General features: G+C 42.0%; 1 protein-coding gene across 3 annotated transcripts in view; it reads right to left on the bottom strand.

Annotated features, from left to right (window-relative positions):
- LOC109902463 (protein strawberry notch homolog 2) overlaps positions 1–18115 on the bottom strand; it is a 108755-nt gene that overhangs the window by 46979 nt on the left and 43661 nt on the right. The window contains exons 1-2 of one of the 3 annotated variants that reach the window (XM_020498833.2): positions 17145–17375; positions 16238–16352 (exon numbers count right to left, since the gene is read on the bottom strand). In XM_020498833.2, the coding sequence (XP_020354422.2) occupies positions 16238–16352; positions 17145–17242 (213 nt within the window). In that variant the 5' untranslated portion in view covers positions 17243–17375. Of the gene's footprint in view, positions 1–76; positions 411–16237; positions 16353–17144; positions 17376–18115 lie in introns of those variants that run through there. The other 2 variants (XM_020498831.2, XM_020498834.2) reach the window with 2 other exon arrangements.

The following is an 18115-nucleotide window of genomic DNA, read 5'->3' as shown; positions in this document are numbered from 1 at the left end:
CATATATACACATTTGTGTTAACCCCAGACACCAAGCTCCCTGCTTTACACACTTCAACAAAAATAACAGCAGTACCTTGGGAAGTGGTCGCCCCAACTGTGAATAGAGTTTAGTCCAAAACGGCAGGATAGAAGACATGAGTCCAAAAGCTCTGGGGTGAAATACCACACTCTCCTAATTCACCTTTCCCTTACGACAGATCCTTCCATGTGCTGGAGCAGTGGAAACACCTCACATCTGGAATGTTTCCCAAGAGCAGACGGCCCTACCAGTTCCTTCCAGAACACACAGAAATGGACAACACACACTACAGGTAGGCTCTGGGAAGAAAACAATGCCCTAAAAACATACACTTTCTACTATGGCTGGATTGACAGGTATTTACATAAAGGTTTAGACATATTGATTGTGGTCTATTTCCTCAATGCTCTAAGGTGCTGGGGAGAGAGCAGAGGGGAGGGGGAGGGGAACAGAGGGAGGAGGGGAGGAGCTTTCAGGAAATGATGCTTCTGTTGGTAAGTGACTAGAGTTACTGGCAGTCAAGCCCATTTTACTGTACATGGTGTAACTCAACCGCATTTGTAGTTTAAACAGTCCTGCGCAAATGGGTCCTTGCTAGCGGCTCTCACGCCATTGCATACGGCCATGTTCAATGTCTCGGATCAGTATTTAATGATTATTATATTTAGAGGTTGGCTGGCTAGCAAGTTTATTTTCAGACACTGACTTTTGTCTGCCTGACAGATTAGGCTCTGTTGCAAGGCTGTGCTTGCTGCTAGAAGTGAAAATTATCTGGACTTTTAATGATTGAGATTTGCTGAGATGTCAAACTAATTAAAGAGCTAATGGAATGGGTAGTCACTTATCAGAATTGAGCTACAGTATATGAAATTGTCATTTCAAGCTGTCAAAGCACCGGACACACTGACAGAGACATCTAGCTACATGATTCATAAATACGGGGAAGGATTTGATGTCTCAATCTTTAACTGTTCTGTCCACAGAGACAATCCAAAGACTGACAATGAGTGAGAGTGTATCTGATAGTTATTACTTCAAAATCTTAGGTGTATAGCATAGGTGTAGATGTAATACAGACAAACAGACAAATGCTAGGTCTACTTTAAAAAAATGAAATACATCAAGAGATTACAATGATTTAGACATATGACGGAAGGCCTTTCAACAGCTGATGTCTTCTCTATCTGCCCATCCAGAGACCTGCACAGACACACTCCATCTCCGCTTACGGGAAACAAGGCTATGATATGATTGTCAAAACATCTGGGGGAAATGCTACTGATAGATTTGAATGAATATATATTTTTTTTAAGGCTAGTACTAAAAAGATAGCTACAAAATGAATTTATATATATTTTTAAAAAATCTGGATTCATGCAAAACAAATCACATCCTCCTTCCTGGTAGAGGGACGGTGCATGGCCACTGCCCCCTGCTAACAGGAACAGATGGGGCATCAGGTCTACTGTGGCAACTTGTTGCCCACCTCCACTGGGCTGGTCTACGGGGGGAGACAGACTGAGTGCACCCTCTGGGTGGTGTCATGGGTGAGATTGTGGGAATCCTCTGGTCTGTAAAGGTCACTGAGGCTATTGGGACATTGGCAAGGATGTGTCACTGATGAGCTGCATCTTTCAAGCATTCAGTATCATCTCTCCCCTCTGTGTCACAGCCCAGACAATACAAACACTGTGGCAGGGTGGGCTGCTGCTGTTGTTGAAAACTACTTGTTCAATCTCTGTTGATGAGAGAACTAAATCCGTAAGAGTGTGAAACATTAAAAGCAACATTTCCCAGTTAGTTGTTTGCCTCAACTGGGAGGACTGCCTGTAGCAAACCTTTGTTTGTTTACTGCCTGGTATAAAAGTAGGCCATCCAACAGGCAATTTGTGACACGTGTTAGAAGAGAAATGAAACCGACTTTGCAAAACAAGCCCGGAATAAGACCTGCATCTCATAATTTAACTACTAACTATTAAATCTCCAAGGCATTCTACTGCAACAAAACAAGCAGGGACAATAAACAAGTCATTGAGCTTGATTCAGTTACAATGAAACAGAACACATGGCACCTTTCTCTTGGTACAGAACCTGACATTGTTAAGTCAACGGACATTATCCAAAATCTCTTATTGAGCCATTCCTTTGCAGTCCAGTGCTTAAGAGAGATTTACTACGGAGTTGAACATGCCTTTATTAAAGCCTCTCATATGGTCTCTCCTTGGAGGATATGAGCAGGTGGAGAGGCAGAACGTGCCAGCTCAAACACACCAATGTGACATAACAGAAGATAACCTGACATATGCACCTATACAGAGGTGTGGGACACGCAGGAAGTAGCAAAGAGTATGTGCAATGTGTGTGTGTGTTTTAAAGCGTTGAGTGCTGAATGTGTATAGCCGTGGACGTAGAGCTCTGTTCACTCGTCACTCTAGACTGTGGCTTAGAGGAGAGATGTATGGTTCGTAAAAGTGCTTCCCTACTATTCTTCTTCCAGTAAGCACTAAGCAGGGCAGTATTTTTCATGACATACAGCAAAGCAAATGGTCTGTGCGGAGAGTTCAGACCTCAGAGCTCGTGACCCAGGCCACAAGCCCTCTGACTCGTTCTCTAAAATCGGTGACAACATGCTAGCATCATGCCACAGAAAGTACTCTCTCGAGCAAGAATGCTAGCCATGTGTTTACATGCATTCTGATTTCAGGTAAACACACATGTAGGCGAGCATGAACACACAGAGTGCCACAAACTCTCCACCGCTCCTTACACATCCTCACCTACTAAGTGCAGTACCGTTTTTAAATGATTTATTTTTATTTTTTATGATTTTGTTGGAGGACCAAAAAAAGCAGATGCCGATTTTTTAAATGCATTTGTAATAATGACAATTACAACAAACCTGAATGAACACTTATTTTAACTAAATGTAATACATCAATAAAATCAATTTAGCCTCAAATAAATGAAACATTTTCAATTTGGTTTAAATAATGCAAAAACAAAGTGTTGGAGAAGAAAGTAAAAGTGCAATATGTGCCATGTAAAAAAGCTAATGTTTAAGTTCCTTGCTCAGAACATGAGAACATATGAAAGCTGGTGGTTCCTTTTAACATAAGTCTTCAATATTCCCAGGTGTGTTTTACATTGCAGTTTACAAGTTTTACATTGCAGTTAATATAGTACACTGCTCAAAAAAATAAAGGGAACACTAAAATAACACATCCTAGATCTGAATGAATGAAATCTTCTAATTAAATACTTTTTTCTTGACATAGTTGAATGTGCTGACAAAATCACAAAAATTATCAATGTGAATCAAATGTATCAACCCATGGAGGTCTGGATTTGGAGTCACACTCAAAATTAAAGTGGAAAACCACACTACAGGCTCATCCAACTTTGAATCAATGTCCTTAAAACAAGTCAAAATTAGGCTCAGTAGTGTGTATGGCCTCCACGTGCCTGTATGACCTCCCTACAACACCTGGGCATGCTCCTGATGAGGTGGCGGATGGTCTCCTGAGGGATCTCCTCCCAGACCTGGACTAAAGCATCAGCCAACTCCTGGACAGTCTGTGGTGCAACGTGGTGTTGGTGGATGGAGCGAGACATGATGTCCCAGATGTGCTCAATTGGATTCAGGTCTGGGGAACGGGCGGGCCAGTCCATAGCATCAATGCCTTCCTCTTGCAGGAACTGCTGACACACTCCAGCCACATGAGGTCTAGCATTGTCTTGCATTAGGAGGAACCCAGGGCCAACCGCACTAGCATATGGTCTCACAAGGGGTCTGAGGATCTCATCATCTCGGTACCTAATGACAGTCAGGCTACCTCTGGCGAGCACACGGAGGGCTGTGCGGCCCCCCAAAGAAATGCCACCCCACACCATGACTGACCCACCGCCAAACCGGTCATGCTGGAGGATGTTGCAGGCAGCAGAACGTTCTCCACGTTGTCTCCAGACTCTGTCACGTCTGTCACATGTGCTCAGTGCGAACCTGCTTTCATCTGTGAAGAGCACAGGGCGCCAGTGGCGAATTTGCCAATCTAGGTGTTCTCTGGCAAATGCCAAACGTCCTGCAGGGTGTTGGGCTGTAAGCACAACCCCCACCTGTGGACGTCGGGCCCTCATACCACCCTCATGGAGTCTATTTCTGACCGTTTGAGCAGACACATGCACATTTGTGGCCTGCTGGCAGTCATTTTGCAGGGCTCTGGCAGTGCTCCTCCTGCTCCTCCTTGCACAAAGGCGGAGGTAGCGGTCCTGCTGCTGGGTTGTTGCCCTCCTATGACCTCCTCCACGTCTCCTGGTGTACTGGCCTGTCTCCTGGTAGCGCCTCCATGCTCTGGACACTACATTGAGAGACACAGCAAACCTTCTTGCCACAGCTCACATTGATGTGCCATCATGGATGAGCTGAACTACCTGAGCCACTTGTGTGGGTTGTAGACTCCTTCTCATGCTACCACTAGAGTGAAAGCACCGCCAGCATTCAAAAGTGACCAAAACATCAGCCAGGAAACATAGGAACTGAAAAGTGGTCTGTGATCACCACCTGCAGAACTACTCCTTTATTGGGGGTGTCTTGCTAATTGCCTATAATTTCCACCTGTTGTCTATTCCATTTGCACAACAGCATGTGAAATTTATTGTCAATCAGTGTTGCTTCTTAAGTGGACAGTTTGATTTCACAAAAGTGTGATTGACTTGGAGTTAAACAACATAATGTAAGTGTTCCCTTTATTTTTTTGAGCAGTGTATGTATAGAACTATTTCTCTCTATACCATTTGTATTTCATATACCTTTGATTATCGGATGTTCTTATAGGCACTTTAGTATTGCCAGTGTAACAATATAGCTGGGCTGGAACCAGGAACACAACGACATCAGCCACCCCTCGAAGCAGCGTTACCCATCACTCCAAAAAAGCCATGGCCCTTGCAGAGCAAAGGTAACAACTACTCCAAGTCTCAGATTGAGTGATGTTTGATGTTATAACATAATAACACACAGAAATACGAGTTTTTGGTCGTAAAGAATCAATAATCAGGATAACTTGTTCTGAAACATTACATGGATAAACATGCAAAACATTTGTGCTGTTAACCGTTTACCCAACTGCATATCAAAACACTGTCACCTCACAATACTCAACAACTTCAGATGGTCGAATCCGGAAAAATATAATTCCGAAAACAAAACTTTTATTCTTTCAGTGAAATACAGAACTGTTCCGTATTTTATCTAACGGATGGCATCAATAAGTCTAAATATTGATGTTATATTGCACAACCTTCAATGTTGTCATAATTACGTAAAATTCTGGCAAATTAGTTCGCAATGAACCAGGCGGCCCAAACTGTTGCATATACCCCGACTCTGCGTGCAATGAACGCAAGAGAAGTGACAATTTCACCTGGTTCACCGGATTTGGCTGTCTTTGTTAGGAAGAAATCGTCTTCCCACAGTTCGCAACGAGCCAGGCGGCCCAAACTGCTGCATATACCCTGACTGTTGCAAGAGAAGTGACACAATTTACCTAGTTAAAATAAATTAACTAAATATGCAGGTTTAAAAATATATACTTGTGTATTGATTTTAAGAAAGGCATTGATGTTTATGGTTGGGTACACGTTGGGGCAACGACAGTCCTTTTTCGCGAATGCGCATCGATTACACGCAACGCAGGACACGCTAGATAAACTAGTAATATCAACCACGTTTGCTAGTGATTATGATTCATTTTTTATAAGATCATTTTAATGCTAGCTAGCAACTTACCTTGGCTTCTTACTGCATTCGCGTAACAGGCAGGCTCCTCGTGGAGTGCAATGTAAAGCAGGTGTTAGAGCGTTGGACTAGTTAACTGTAAGGTTGTAAGATTGAATCCCCGAGCTGACAAGGTAAAAATCTGTCGTTCTGCCCCTGAACAAGGAAGTTAACCCACCGTTCCTAGGCCGTCATTGAAAATAAGAATGTGTTCTTTACTGACTTGCCTAGTTAAATAAAACGTGTAAAAAAATATATATATATATTTTTAAAGGCCAAATTGGTGTCCAAAAATACCCATTTCCGAATGTTATGAAAACTTGAACTCAGCCCTAATTAAAATCGGCCATTCCGATTAAAATCGGTCGACCTCTACTACAGAGGCCCAAGGCACTTCCCACATACACACCGCAAGCATACACACTCCTATTACTTCTCCTCTCACAGAGCCAATCAGTTTCTGCCGAGTACCAGAAGGGGCCTCCTTACCAGCCATTTTAATCAGAAAGCACTCAGGGCAGCTGATGTTAGGAGACCAACAATAATTATATTCATGAGCATAATGGAAATGTCTCCATTCTCCATGGTAACCAGGGTCAGGTTCTTGAGTCCAGAGTTCACAGTATAGCCTTCATATGGATAGATAGGCCTAATGAATAAATCAGTGATGCACTCAATGATCATTCATAGATTACATGGTAGAGTAATATTTCTCAGAGACTCAAAATATGGTTCATCTCCATTCCCCAGATGAACATTTAGTGCACAGCAGTGAATTTCTAAACAATAAGGATATCCTGATTGAGCTCTACACCAGAGAACCGTCAAACTAGCCCTATCGGATGCCGTGTCTATTAAAGGCTGCACCTCTCATTGGATTTCACTCGGAGGGGACATTCATAAAATATAATTTATTGAGTAACAGTTGGACCTGCGTAACTTCAGCGCTAGCATACAGTACTCTACCAGCCGGTTGAAGCATAATATAATTGTGTCACTCAGGCAGTTTATCAGGAGCACAATTACAACATCCTCCACACACTATACATAGGCCTAGTGTTACCATGCTGTAATATTGAAAGGAGTGAGTGGCATGGAGGGAGAGTGGGGGAAGGGGCAGAGAGAGATGGTGCTCATGGTTGAGTGTTTCAGGATTACTCATCACCCCGTGACTTACATTTTCTCTGTCTGCCTTGTGCTGAAGCCCCTTTTCACACGCACACATGGATGCAGTGTAGTCAGACTGAACAACCAGCACTTAGACAGCTCCACTGCTTTTTACAAGCCAGGAAGCTACTGGGTCTGTTCAGAGGTGAAGGATTCTTTTGAAACCGTTAAACATCGAGCTCAAACGTAACAACGTAGTCTAGGAGGGCAAGTCTAAAATGTCAAGGATGACAGTCATCTACTGGCCCGGACATTTTTTTAAACGCATTGGGGTCATGCAGGGCCTATAGGTTGGCATGCTTTCTCTATATTCAACCATTAATGTGAAACATGATTAAGTATTAAAAAGCTATGTAATATAATTTAGCAATATACATTATGCTATTATTTAGAACAAAAAAAATTATCTAATTCATTTTTGTTTCTAAAGTACGTCATTTTAAGAACATTTTTGACATCCCAAAATAGGACATTGGCTCTTCAAAACAACTGAGTTCCAAATGAGATAGACCTGGCTATATTAGGCTAGCCAGGATGACTGATAGGTTTCTTTTTGTAGCTTTTTGCCAGTTTTAAACAGTAGCCAGCATATTGCTAGTATGTTCACTATTGAAGGTTTAATTTGTACACCCCCCCCCCCCCCCCCCTAACGCACTAAAATAAATAACCTCCGCAAGTAGATTGATGGGAGCTTCTTTTTGCTATTGACAGCTTAAAATGTGCTGTGTGAAGGCATCAACTCGTACTGATGGAGTGCTCAAGAAGTTGTGACTCGTGGTAGAGTGGTGGGGCTTGAATGAACTGCCAATCATATTGTGTATATGAAATATGACTTTTCCATGTGTAGTCTTCAATGGTAGACTGACAGAGCAGGTAAACGTTTAACTGGAATGCAAAAATGTGCTGAAAAGTTACCAGCCCAACATGGTTTTACTGGCCCTGGGCCAGCGAGTCATCGTTAATGTTGGACCCAGTGACACTGCTTGTCCCCTGGCACTTCAACAAGAACAAAGCAACATGGAGACCTACTAGGGAAATCCCACGAGTCACATGAAATACCACTAGGAATATACATGAAGTAAAATTGTTCTTATATGGCAAAGGCAGGCTGCTATTTTTGTTTTCCTAAAAACCCCATCTTGAATATCATACGGTTATCAAATTGAAATCAAGGGACAGGCTCATTGAGCCTCATTCATGTGTCTCCAAAGCAAAACAGACATTTTGGAGGTAAGGTTATGTCATATGATGCCAGGGCAATAGTCTTCCCCTGGTGTTTCTTGTTATGCATTATTGAGGTTAGGATTGAAGGGTGAGGTGTTTGTCAGAGTGTGAGAGTCTGGTAGTGTGTGTGTGTGTGTGTGTGTGTGTGTGTGTGTGTGTGTGTGTGTGTGTGTGTGTGTGTGTGTACACTACCAAAAATGTGTGGAGATATATATATATATATATATATAGCTGCTCATAGAACATCTCATTTTAAGATCATGGGCATTAGTAAGGAGTTGGTCCCCCCTCTGCTGCTATAACAGCCTCACTCTTCTGGGAAGGCTTTCCACTAGATTTTGTAACATTGCTGCAATGACTTGCCTCCATTCAGCCTAGGACTGGGCAATATGGCCTAAATCCACAACATATCTTGATTTTTAAAAATGTTCTCTAAATAAGCTTTGCTGTACAATTAAAAGGTCAAATAAATTGCATTTAAAACAGTCAGACATACATAATGAATTCAGAGCTTGTGTAATTATACCAAGACTGAATATGCCTTCCATTAGCACTACATTTGTTTAATCAAAAGTTGTACCTGCTTTTTTTGTTGTTGCAATAATCAGACATGGCATTTGTTTTTATAAACATGCCCTTTTTGTAACAAATTTAACCAGAACGATGCACAATCACTGATGTAGCAGGCATTATAGAAAATTTAAACCAGTCTCATAAACAAATCTCTCAAGCACAAGCCCATGTGCTAGTGAGTCGCCAGCTAATATTTATATTTCAAGTTTAGCCAACTTTGATGTAGGTATAATTTCACCAGCTCGGAATTCAGCTAACAAGGTAAAACAGTTGAATTATTATCGTTGAGTGCAACCTTATGTCCGTCTCCAAATGTTTGAACAGCATGCTAGCCTGTCCACTTTGTTCAGATGTTGAAATCAAGTGCCCTGCCTTATTTCTCAGGAAGAGTTGCCAACTCCTTTTATAAATAGTTTAATGCTTATTGCACATTTCTAAAACAGACTAAACAGCTAATATAACAATCACAACAATTCTGCTAGCATTACGTGCTACCGTAATGCGCACGCGACAAACTGCGCATTCATTTTCCAGAATGAATGTTCATCTGTTTAGTAGTGCCTGTTCTGCTCGAAATTTGATGAGTTGAAAGGTTAACTTCTCTATTAAAGTCAAATGTTAATTTGTGTCCATATGACCGAGTCAGTGGGACCAACCCTCAAATGCAAATAGCGAATTGAAACCGTTTGTCAGAGAGGAAGAAGGGCTCTCATCTTTGTTGTGAGTGGTAGGGGCTTGGGAGAAAGAGGCAAAGCGAGAGGTTTCACTCACCCAATGCATTCATTTTGAATCAAAGCCTTCCTGCCTTTAGGACAACGACTCCCAGTATTAGGGATGAGACATGAGCATCCCGACATTATGTGACCGTTTCAGGAAAATAGGCAAATGTCGCAAGACTTCAAAGGAGAGCCATTTAAACTTTTTTTGGCAGAAATGTCTACTGGAACACGTGAACTTTCATGCCATCTGTAAATATGAATAAAATTGTTAAAATTATGAAACAGCAACTAAATATGAACTTCCCACTAGCCATGATTGGCTGAGATAATGAGTGGGCTGGACATGTCGAGAGGGGAGTTCGGATCTGTCTGCCATATAGACGTTTATTTGAGCTGGTCAGTCTGTTGGTAATCCTGTCGAACGCATCTGTTAATGTATTGTGTAGTGGAGCTGCATAAGTGTTGCTCTCCACTTTCTGGAGGATCAAGTTTTGAAATCAGAGTATGATAGCTAAAGAGATGGCGAAAACACCTATCTCCGGATGACATCTTCAAACTAAGGGCAACCGTGGCATGGCATCCATGCTTGACTATGCATGTACGGGTAAGACTCTAGCTAGCTACATTCAGATATTACATGTTTCTAATTTTGACAGAAAGTGGTTTCATTTCAAGCTAAAGTGTACTGTTAGCTAGCTAACGTTAGCTGGCTGGCTCCCTAGTTAGCGTCATGTGTAGAAAGTTATTATTCATATCCCAGAACTGTTTGCTTTTCTAGTTAGAACCTAATGTTAGCTAGCTAATATTGAACCTGGGTGGTTATTCATGGAGGGTAGTAACATGATTTGGCACTATGATAGCTAACGTTAGGTGTGTGATCTTAGACATTTACCTTGCCAGGTTCATTGTTTACCTAGCTAGATAACTTAAGTGTACAATACCTGTTGAATATGGTTGGTGACAGTAAAAGTCGGCAAAAAAGAGTGATGAAATTGTTGCCAGCAGAGCTGGTTAGGCTGTTTTCATGTTAAATCATCAGCCAGAAACGAGATGGGTTGAGCTAAAGCTTAAGAGGGTGTGAACGATGCTGAATGGGTGTAGACAAAAAGCTCTTCACTAGAAACCAAAACATTACAAGGCTATTTTCTCAAAAGTGAGTTTACAAGTTTAATAACTTTTAAAGCAGAATTACTTTCCCATTGTTCCTCAAAAATGCAGTGTATGATACCATTTTGTAGCTGAGGATCTACTTTTATCCAATGTAAAAATTAAAAATCAATCCATTTTTTTCTACATAAGACCAAATCCAGATGGTGAGCCACATGAGGTGTAAATGGGAAGGTGCACAGCAAAAAGGAGGTAACGAGAAAACACCAAAAACACATAAGAACAAACGGAAATAAAATGCGATTAAAAACTGAAAATAAAATAACTTGATTCTGCGATAAAGGCATTTGGAATATAGTGTAAAAACATACATTTGAATGAATTTGATATAGCCCAGGCTTAATTCAGCAAAACAATAGCATTAGTGTGAGGTTGACATTGTAACGTTAAGATTTCCCTTCACTTCATCTTCAACGCACGTTCTAATGAACTCGCACACCGAATCAGCGTATTCGTCAATGTTGTTATCTGACGCAATACGAAACATATCCCAGTCCACGTGATGGAAGCAGTCTTGGAGTGTGGAATCAGCTTGGTCGGACCAGCGTTGGACAGACCTCAGCGTGGGAGCTTCTTGTTTTAGTTTCTGTCTGTAGGCAGGGATCAGCAAAATGGAGTCGTGGTCAGCTTTTCCGAAAGGAGGGCGGGGCAGGGCCTTATATGCATTGCAGAAGTTAGAGTAACAATGATCCAAGGTTTTTTTCAGCCCTGGTTGCGCAATCGATATGCTGATACAATTTATGGAGTATTGTTTTCAGATTAGCCTTGTTAAAATCCCCAGCTACAATGAATGCAGCCTCAGGATGTATGGATTCCAGTTTGCAAAGAGGCAAAAAAGTTCGTTCAGAGCCATCGATGTGTCTGCTTGGGGGGGGGAATATATACGGCTGTGATTATAATCGAAGAGAATTCTCTTGGTAGATAATGCGGTCGACATTTGATTGTGAGGAATTCTAAAATCAGGTGAACAGAAGGATTTGAGTTCTTGTATGTTTCTGTGATCACACCACGTCTCGTTAGCCATAAGGCATACGCCCCCGCCCCTCTTCTTACCAGAAAGATGTTTGTTTCGTTCTGCGCGATGCGTGGAGAAACCCGCTGGCTGCACAGTCTCCGATAGCGTCTCTCCAGTGAGCCATGTTTCCGTGAAGCAAAGAACGTTACAGTCTCTGATGTCCCTCTGGAATGCTACCCTTGCTCGGATTTCATCAACCTTGTTGTCAAGAGACTGGACATTGGCGAGAAGAATGCTAGGGAGTGGTGCACGATGTGCCCGTCTCCGGAGTCTGACCAGAAGACCGCCTCGTTTCCCTCTTTTACGGAGTCGTTTTTTTGGGTCACCGGCTGGGATCCATTCCGTTGTCCTGGTTGAAAGGCAGAACACAGGATCCGCTTCGTCAAAATCATATTCTTAGTCGTACTGATGGTGAGTTGACGCTGATCTTATATTTCAGTAGTTCTTCTCGACTGTATGTAATGAAACCTAAGATGACCTGGGGTACTAATGTAAGAAATAACACGTAAAAAAACTAAAAACTGCATAGTTTCCTAGGAACGCGAAGCGAGGCGGCCATCTCTGTCGGCGCCGGAAGTTCATTCATTCAGGAACCAGTTAAAGCTTGGTCGCAAATGGGTCTTCCAACTGGACAATGACCCAAAGTGGCCATCACAAAAAAAAGTGTGTGTGTGTGTGTGTGTGTGTGTGTGTGTGTGTGTGTGTGTGTGTGTGTGTGTGTGTGTGTGTGTGTGTGTGTGTAGGAAAGTAAAGAAATAAAACAGTAAAAAACATTTGAAAAAAAGAGTAGCAAGGCTATATACAGACACCAGTTAGTCAGGCTGATTGAGGTAGTATGTACATGTAGGTATCGTTAAAGTGACTATGCATATATGATGAACAGAGAGTTGCAGATGCGTAAAAAGAGGGGTTGGCGGGTGGTGGGACACAATGCAGATAGCCAGGTTAGCCAATGTGCGGGAGCACTGGTTGGTCGAGCCAATTGAGGTAGTATGTACATGAATATATAGTTAGTGACTATGCATATATGATAAACAGAGTCGCAGCAGCGTAAAAGAGGGGTTGGAGGGCACACAATGCAAATAGTCTGGGTAACCATTAGGTTACCTGTTCAAGAGTCTTGTGGCTTGGGGGTAAAAACTGTTGAGAAGGGGACAAAGATGGTATTTTTTGGAGAAATGTCCTCTGATGAAACAAAAATAGAACTGTTTGGCCATAATGACCATTGTATGTTTGGAGGATAAAGGGGGAAGCTTGCAAGCCGAAGAACACCATCCCAACCGTGAAGCAAGGGGGTGGCAGCATCATCTTGTGGGGGTGCTTTGCTGCAGGAGGGACTGGTGCACTTCCCAAAATAGATTGCATCATGAGGCAGGAAAATTATGTGGATATATTGAAGCAACATTTCAAGACATCAGTCAGGAAGTTAAAGCTTGGTCGCAAATGGGTCTTCCAATTGGACAATGACCCAAAGCATACTTCCAAAGTTGTGGAAAAATAGCTAAAGGACAACAAAGTCAAAGTATTGGAGTGGCCATCACAAAGCCAAGTTAAACAATTTTAAGGCATTGCTACCAAATACTAATTGAGTGTTTGTAAACTTCTGACCCACTGGGAATGTTATGAAATAAATAAAATCACTAATATTATTCTGACATTTCACATTCTTAAAATAAAAATGGTGATCCTAACTCTAAACAGGGAATATTTACTAGGATTAAATGTCAGGAATTGTGAAAAACTGAGTTTAAATGTATTTGGATAAGATGTATGTAAACTTCCGACTTCAACTGTATGTATGTATGCATGCATCTACGTACACTACTGTTCCAAATTTTGGGGTCACTTAGAAATGTCCTTGTTTTGGAAAGAAAATTTAAAAAAATGTCCATTAAAGTAACATCAAATTGATCAGAATTACAGTGTAGACATTGTTAATGTTGCGAATGACTATTGTAGCTGGAAACTGCTGATTTATAATGGAATATCTACATAGGCGTACAGAGGACCATTATCAGCAACCATCACCAGCAACCATCACCCCTGTTCCAATAGCACATTGTGTTAGCTAATTCAAATTTATTATTTTAAAAGTGCTAATTGATCATTAGAAAACCCTTTTGCAATTATGTTAGCAGAGTTGAAAACTGTTTTACTGAAGCAATAAATCTGGCCATCTTTAGACTAGTTGAGGTTCTGGAGATTCAGCATTTGTGGGTTCGATTACAGGCTCAAAATGGCCAGAAACAAGGCGCTTTCTTCTGGAACTCGTTAGGCTATTCTATGTGAGATATTGCCAAGAACCTGAAGATCTCTTACAAGGCGGTGTACTACTCCCTTCACATAACAGCGCAAACTGGCTCTAACCAGAATAAAAGAGAAGTGGGAGGGCCTGGAACACAACTAAGCAAGAGGACAATTACATTAGTGTCTAGTTTGAGAACTGGCAGCTTCATTAAATTAAAATCCTCAACTGGCAGCTTCATTAAATAGTACCCTCATTAAATAGTATTGGCAGATTGGTCAAAAAATAAATAAAAGTAGACATTGAATATCCCTTTGAGCATGGTGAAATTATCAATTACACTTCGGATGCCATATCAATGCACCCAGTTACTACAACAATACAGACGCCTTCCTAACTCAATTGCCAAAAAGGAAGAACACCGCTCAGGGATTTCACCATGAGGTCAATGGAGACTTAAAAAAAACAGTTTAATGGCTGTGATAGGATAAAACTGAGGATGGATCAACAACGTTGTAGTTACTCAACGATGCTAACCTAATTGAGAGTGAAAAGGACGCACTGTACAGAATAAAAATATTCCAAAACATGCATCCTGTTCGCAACAAGGCACTAAAGTAACACTCCTAAAAAATTGGCAAAGCAATTCACTTTTTCCCCTGAATACAAAGTGTTACGTTTGGGGGAAATTTAATCCATCACGAGTATCATTCTCCATATTTTGAAGCATAGTGCTTGTAATCGGACTGGGGAGTTGGTCAAGATAAAAAAAGAAATGGCATGGAGGTAAGCACAGGCAAAATACTAGAGGAAAACCTGGTTCAGTCTGCTTTCCACCAGACACTGGGAGATTAATTTGTTTTGTAGCAGGACAATAATCTAAGACAAAAGGCCAAATCTACACTGGAGTTGCTTACCAAGAATACAGTGAACATTCCAGTTTTGACTTATGATCTATGGCAAGACCTGAAAATGGTTGTATAGCAATGATTAACAACCAATTTGACAGAGCTTGAAGAATTTTGAAAAGAATAGGCACATTTCGGAAAGCTTTTAACTTACCCAGAAAGGCGTCTACAAAGTATAGACACAGGAGTGTGAATACTTAAGTATATCAGATATTTCTGTACTTCATTTTCAATACATTTGCTAACATTTTTAAAACATGTTTTCACTTTGTCATTATGGGGTATTTTGCGTATATGGGTGAGAAAAAACATCTATAAAATACATTTTGAATTCAGGCTGTAACCAAATGTGTAATAAGTCAAAGGATATGAATACTTTCTGAAGGGTATATGAGTAAGGAGTTTGGTACAGCCTGTGCAGCACCCGTCTACACCACACAGCTGGGCAGTACCAGGGAGCTGCAGGGCCTTCACTCCGAGGCCTTTGTGTGCACTTGGCAGGTGGCACACTGGGGTCAGAGGCTCTTCATTAAGTACATAGGCCCAGCCCAGCCGCTGTTAAACCGCCATTACTTTGATACAGGACAGGACGGACGTAAGCAGCATAGTGACTGGCTCTTTAGTAACACATCACTGCTCTCCTATACCACACACAGCTACTGGCGCTCTACGAGGAGATTCCCCAACATTCAACCCCATACAAATAAGCCAAGATGAGACGAAGTCACTCGCCTGTGTTGTTAGGGCTTCAGTCAGCTGAGGGGAGAGATTACTTTTCCATATGGGAATTAAGAACTGCCTGGCCTGACAAAGTGTGCATAATTGGAAAATGCAAATGAAGAGGTTACAGCCTAGTAAGGATGCTAAATATAAAACGGAGGGGGGGGGGGGGGGGGTCTCTTACTCTGTCATTTACACATTTCTAAGTCAGAATAAGCCTGTCCCGAATGTCTCCAGGGTGATTGATGGTGCATAACCTCCGCAAGAAAATATGAGGAAAGCAAGAGATTAAATTCCTCCATGCAAAAACTCCACCAAAAAACACCACGCTTTTAAGTGTTCCTCAAAAGTGCAATGAGAGCCGCCATATTCCTCAGTGTGACAGAATAGAACCCGGTGGCCAACAACCAACGCCCTGTTAAATTACAGCGGCTTATTAATAACAGGCCTTCACAGGAAAAGGAGCAGGTAGCTTCTTAAAACTGTCTAGACAGTGTCAGACGCAACGTTTAATCACAGTTTCTGCAGGCAGGAATAACCGACCGTGCAACATTTAAGGTAGGATGAAAGGAGTAAGTGGAAGCCGCAGCTCCTCCCTTTCAGAGAGTGACAGCAAGGCAGAAAGAGAGAGAGACCGAGGTGAAAGATAAGACTGCTCAAACAAGATAGAGAGAAGGATAGAGTGTGATATAGAGAGGTCTTACCTGAGGGAAGCCTCCGTTTCTGGGGAGGTTGAGGCAGGGGAAATCGTCATGGAACCCAGAATGGCTGAACATGTCGATGTGCATATCCGGCATGGTGTCATTCAAGTGGTATTGCCTGAAAAGGGTCAGAGGTAAGGCAGCTTATTTAGATGTACTGGGAAGGGGAGAGCAGAGGGAACTAGCTAGTCATTAAATGGGTGGGAACTTGTGCTTTTCTCTGTATGGCCAAAGGGGTCTGGTTTTTATTTATACAAAGGAAACGAGGTCACAGGGTGATGGAAAACAACAGTCTCAAACTAGCCTAACAAAGACATAACTAAGAGCAATGATGGTTGGAGGATAAAGAAATAAAGTCAACAAAGAACACATGAACCCCGCAAACTGTGGAGTCATAACACAAGCGATAATTATCTTACTACGCATTAATAACTGATCTTGTGATGTTCTATCAGCAGTTTACACACCATAACACCTAAATTGTATTACTTCAAGTGAACACTAAAGCCTTTGGCCTGCCTCACAGCTGAACCACTAGAACGGAGAGTGAGTCACGCCTGACGCTGCCACAGAGCACAACAAGGACTGTGACAATACCAGTATCGCAATATTTCTTCCATGACAAAAATGTAAACAAAAAGCAGGCTAAACTCTTTGGTCCTTGAAAAACCTGCAGTATGTAAAATATTTTGCGATATAGCTTGGAAAATAACTAAATGCAACTCTGGATGACAACATGTTTGCTTCAACATTAGGGCTGTTTTCCTAAAGAAGTTAAATCCATTAGTTTCCTTGCCACAATACAAACGAGTATCACAATAGTGGTATCATCAAGACCCTAATAACAACCAACTATGAAGGTAAAAAAAATCAGAGGGGGGCGCGAGAGGGATAGAGAGAAAGAACCTACCAGTCATCGGGTTCCATGATCCACGGAGGCCACGCTGACTGTACACTGACCATACTGCCTTCCTCCAGAGTAAGACTCGCACAGAAACCCACAGGCATCAACACAAACACACTGGAGCTGTACCGCGTCGACTTGCAACACACACACCAACAGAAAGACACTGGAGTGGCACACAGCTGTGTCGAGTCACAGCTCTCTGAGCTCAGGGCTTCATGTGACTCCCCTCTGCACTTCAGGGAACGGAGAGGCACTCCACTCTTTCACTCGCTCTTCCGGGAATCACAACCGAGTTCAGTGGAAAAACACCCACTGACGGCTTTCTCAGGAACCTCTGCTGCCTGTGATATTTTCACTTTCTCACTGAGTCAGAGCAGGCAGGGCAAGACGGTGCCCAAATGCACAGAAAGAAAGTAAAAGTAACGACCGCACAGCTCCCAGGCTCAAATCCTGTGAGAGCTGATCTCTACATGAGGGATTGAAGGATGAAACTGTCCTCCAACACAGGACACAGATCAGCTGGAGGATAATTGAGGTTGTTATTTAAAGAACGGGCTCACATAGGAATGGAGATAAGCCACGGGGAGAGCTGCTGGTGGTTTTGTATAGCCAGAGCAAAGTTTGGTGTGAGGCTTTTTTAACAAGGAGATTCGGGGATTTGATCTGCACACAATAATCAGTGTGGTAAATCCCTAAAAAGTATTGCAGATTTCCTAGGATCAGAATTAAGGGTTTCCTGATCAGTGTGGATAAAAAAAAAAACACCTGTACAGAAGGTGTTTATTAACGTGTTTATCTATTCTGAGGGGTCACCATCAGCCACCTAGCAAGGGTAACAGTGCAGCATCCTAAAGCTTCAAATAAAAAGTGGAAATCCTGAGCCTAACCCTGTAGCCTCTCCTGATATGACAGTATGATTGCTGCCTTGGCAGAATGGGTCAGTACTAGCAGCATTCCAATAACACAAAGCCAGT

The sequence above is a fragment of the Oncorhynchus kisutch genome, linkage group LG13 (genome assembly GCF_002021735.2).
Source record: "Oncorhynchus kisutch isolate 150728-3 linkage group LG13, Okis_V2, whole genome shotgun sequence".
NCBI classification, from domain to species: Eukaryota; Metazoa; Chordata; class Actinopteri; order Salmoniformes; family Salmonidae; genus Oncorhynchus; species Oncorhynchus kisutch.
This window is presented reverse-complemented; position numbering and strand designations above follow the sequence as displayed.